Source organism: Accipiter gentilis, chromosome 20 (assembly GCF_929443795.1).
Source record: "Accipiter gentilis chromosome 20, bAccGen1.1, whole genome shotgun sequence".
In the NCBI taxonomy this organism is placed as follows: Eukaryota; Metazoa; Chordata; class Aves; order Accipitriformes; family Accipitridae; genus Astur; species Astur gentilis.
In genome coordinates this window covers 11,575,152-11,578,150 of record NC_064899.1, presented here as the reverse complement: position 1 = coordinate 11,578,150, position 2,999 = coordinate 11,575,152, and the positions used below count along the sequence as shown (strand labels likewise).

At 42.5% G+C, this 2,999-nt stretch overlaps 1 protein-coding gene across 2 annotated transcripts; it reads right to left on the bottom strand.

The window, feature by feature from the left end:
- Window positions 1-635: 635 nt before the first annotated feature.
- On the bottom strand, window positions 636-2,222 carry MC4R (melanocortin 4 receptor). 2 transcript variants are annotated; one of them, XM_049823843.1, is made up of 2 exons: window positions 2,205-2,222; window positions 636-1,508 (listed from the first exon to the last, which is right to left on the bottom strand). In XM_049823843.1, the coding sequence occupies exon 2, from the start codon at window positions 1,398-1,400 to the stop codon at window positions 636-638; it is 765 nt and encodes a 254-aa protein (XP_049679800.1). In that variant the 5' UTR covers window positions 1,401-1,508; window positions 2,205-2,222. The 2 variants fall into 2 exon arrangements, with proteins under 2 accessions (XP_049679800.1, XP_049679799.1); XM_049823842.1 differs by lacking the exon at window positions 2,205-2,222 and having other exon boundaries at window positions 636-1,631.
- Between the last annotated feature and the right edge of the window lie 777 nt (window positions 2,223-2,999).

The window sequence follows — 2,999 nt, the reverse complement described above, 5'->3', positions numbered from 1 at the left end:
TGCAAAACCCAAGCATTCTATTGTCTGTGTAGCAGGCATTTGAAAAATCTTATTGTTGTGGGCAATAACTGTAACAACGAACAGAATTGCTGCTTGTGGAGTAGGAGGAAAAGAGTTCAAAATGAATGAATACAACTCGTTGGCTGCAGTAATCCTTATGAAAAATCTGCTTTCTCATACTAGAGAACCTCTAATCCACTAGTAGAGAAGCATATGTTCTATTTTGAGCTGTATATAATATAATGGATAGCTATAATTACTTCAACAGAATAAGGTACAGTATCAGCCAATATGTACTGTAAGACAGGCAAGTTATTTATTTTGTTAGCAGTTGGAACATACAGCTGCTTATGTTTGTTAGTATTTCACATTCATCATTACATTTATTTGCTTACTTACAAACTGGTATGAAGTGCTACTTCTCTTTCCAGCCAAATAAATTACAAACTGCAGATTTCACAAACATTATACAGAAATATGAATTACACGTGAATGGGACAGAAGGATGAGAGAGAGGGGAGACAGAAAGAGGTGCTCACTCTTAAAGATTTAAACCAAATTCTGCTGAGAAAGAGAATCTGAAGGCTTGGAACTCTGTGCTGCATGTTGTGTGTACAGTAACGTATCCAGTCAGTTTAATATTTGCCAGGGAAATCACAAAGCCCTCTCAGGCTACAGCAGCATATAATCTCCTTGAATGTTTTCCTGAGCTCCTGACTCCGGAATGCATAGATAAGTGGATCAATGATGGAATTGCACATGATGAGGATGAGGTAGAAGTTAAAGTGGGACATGAAACACACACAGTAAGGGTTGTAGGGGCAGGAAATGTAGAAAATCAGGTGCAGGAAAAAAGGAGCCCAGCACACAACAAAAACTCCGATCAGGATGGTGAGAGTGATGGCCCCTTTCATGTTGGCCCCTTGGCGAATAGGGCCAGTTCCTGGAAGAACAGCAATCTTTTTGATATGCATCCGAGCCATCATAAACATGTGGACATAGAGGGATGCCATGAGAATGAGCATAGTGAAGAACATGCTAATAAGGCAGATGATGACAACACTGCTGTCAGAGTAAATGATGAACAAAATGCCTGAGACTGTGCAAGCAGCCCAGATGCATGTGATGATGACCCCTACGCGCTTCACCGTCATGATATTATGGTACTGGAGGGCATAAAAGATAGTAAAGTACCTGTCCACTGCTATTGAGAGCAGACTGCAAATTGATGCAAGCAAGGAACTGCAAATCACTGAGTCAATGACATTGTCAATGTTTATGGTAAAGCTCTGTGCGTCTGTGTCTGTATTGTTTAGCAGCGTGATGACAATAGTTTCTGATCCGTTAGATACACTCACTAGCATGTCAGCCACTGCCAAGCTACAGATGAAGAAGTACATGGGCGAATGGAGGTTCTTGTTCTTGGCTATCGCCACAATGACCAAGACGTTCTCCAGCAAGCTGATGATGCCCAGAGTCACAAACACTTCGGGGGATACAAAGAGTTGCTCATAGCAGCCTCCCGAGGAGTGGCCCTTTGCATTGAGCTCGCTGGCACCTCCGTGCAGTTTGTAGCTGTGGTTCCAGAAATGGAGAGGCTGGAGTGTCCCGTGGTGCTGGGTGAAATTCATCTTATGGAGATCCCCTTTCAGCTTCCTGCTTTTAAAACTCCTGCTCCTTTTGCATTCCTTTGAAAATCTTCATTGGCTTTTCAGCTTGGGAAGGAAAGAAAAATAAGCCAGCACCGAGGCAGGCAGCAGTTCAGAACACTTTGACTGCTGTTACAAAATAAGGTTTCAAACTCAGAAATACTGGTTTACCCTCTCACAGATGCAGTTTCTGATCATCATCACATTTACCTTGGTGATCTATGTCACAGAGTCCCAACAGTCTGTAAGTTTGCATCAGATTCTCCCCTATGGTCAGTTCCTGTTTAGTTCACTGGTATGCTGCAAGGCTTTTTTGTTCCCTTCCATTAAGAGAGGCAAACATAAAATGCCCAAGTGACTGCTGCGGAGCAGAAACTAATTTCAAACTGCAAGCACCGGTCTCGCTGTCAGCCAGTGCATGCCGGCTGCCTGTTTTATGGTGTGTGGAGGAGAAAAATATTCAGGGCACTCTCCGCCTCTGCTTTGCCTTCCAGCCAATGGGGCTCAGGAGCCGCACAAACTCGAGGGGCTGCTGATTCTGAGCCTCTCTGAAACATCACACGGCACAGTAGATTCAGATGCAGCACGAGCTACCGGTAGCTACAGGAAAGCAGATGGGCTACCAGAGATTTGCTTCCCTTCTTTAACTTCTCTGAACAGTATTTTAATACTGATTTTTAATTAGCAGTCTTACAGAACTGTACTAGCAGTCTAACAGAATTCCTGCAGCTGAACCACTGGCTTTTTATTTTTCAGACTGTGATTTACTCTTGCCCCTTCTGTGGTACAAAGTTGCTCTGCCTTGTATATGCGGCAAAATAGGAAAAGGACAAGGAAGCAAGAGAATACTCATTTCCTCTTGGCTCTCTCTCCCAAATCTCCCTTGCATTGCTAACTTTTCTATGCCATAGTTGTCCATTTGCAAGATGTGTTGTTGCAAGGTTGCATTAAACTTTCTAAGCTTTTTATATTTTTTAAGAAATGGAGATCATCTAACGACGAAAACCAGAACAAGGAGCCAAAGTTAAAAATGGCTTAATAAATTGACCTCAAGAGAGTAGTTTTTCCAAGGTAATAGCCTTCTTTATCATCTTATTTCCAGGAAGGAAAAGCTGATAGAGTTGATTGCAGAAGCCCTGTTGCCATCGGGAATTAGGTTGTTGGGCAGAAAAAGAAGTCAGTATTTAGAATAAATGAAGGAAAGCAAATTGAGACAAAGTTGCAACCTCTAAGAAATGGGGGTCATACAATGGTAATGACACAGAGGCATCAATAAATCTCCTAAAAGTCCATCCGGAGGGATGTTCCTATACTTAGCTGGCATGAGCTGAAAATCAGCTTGTGTGCAGT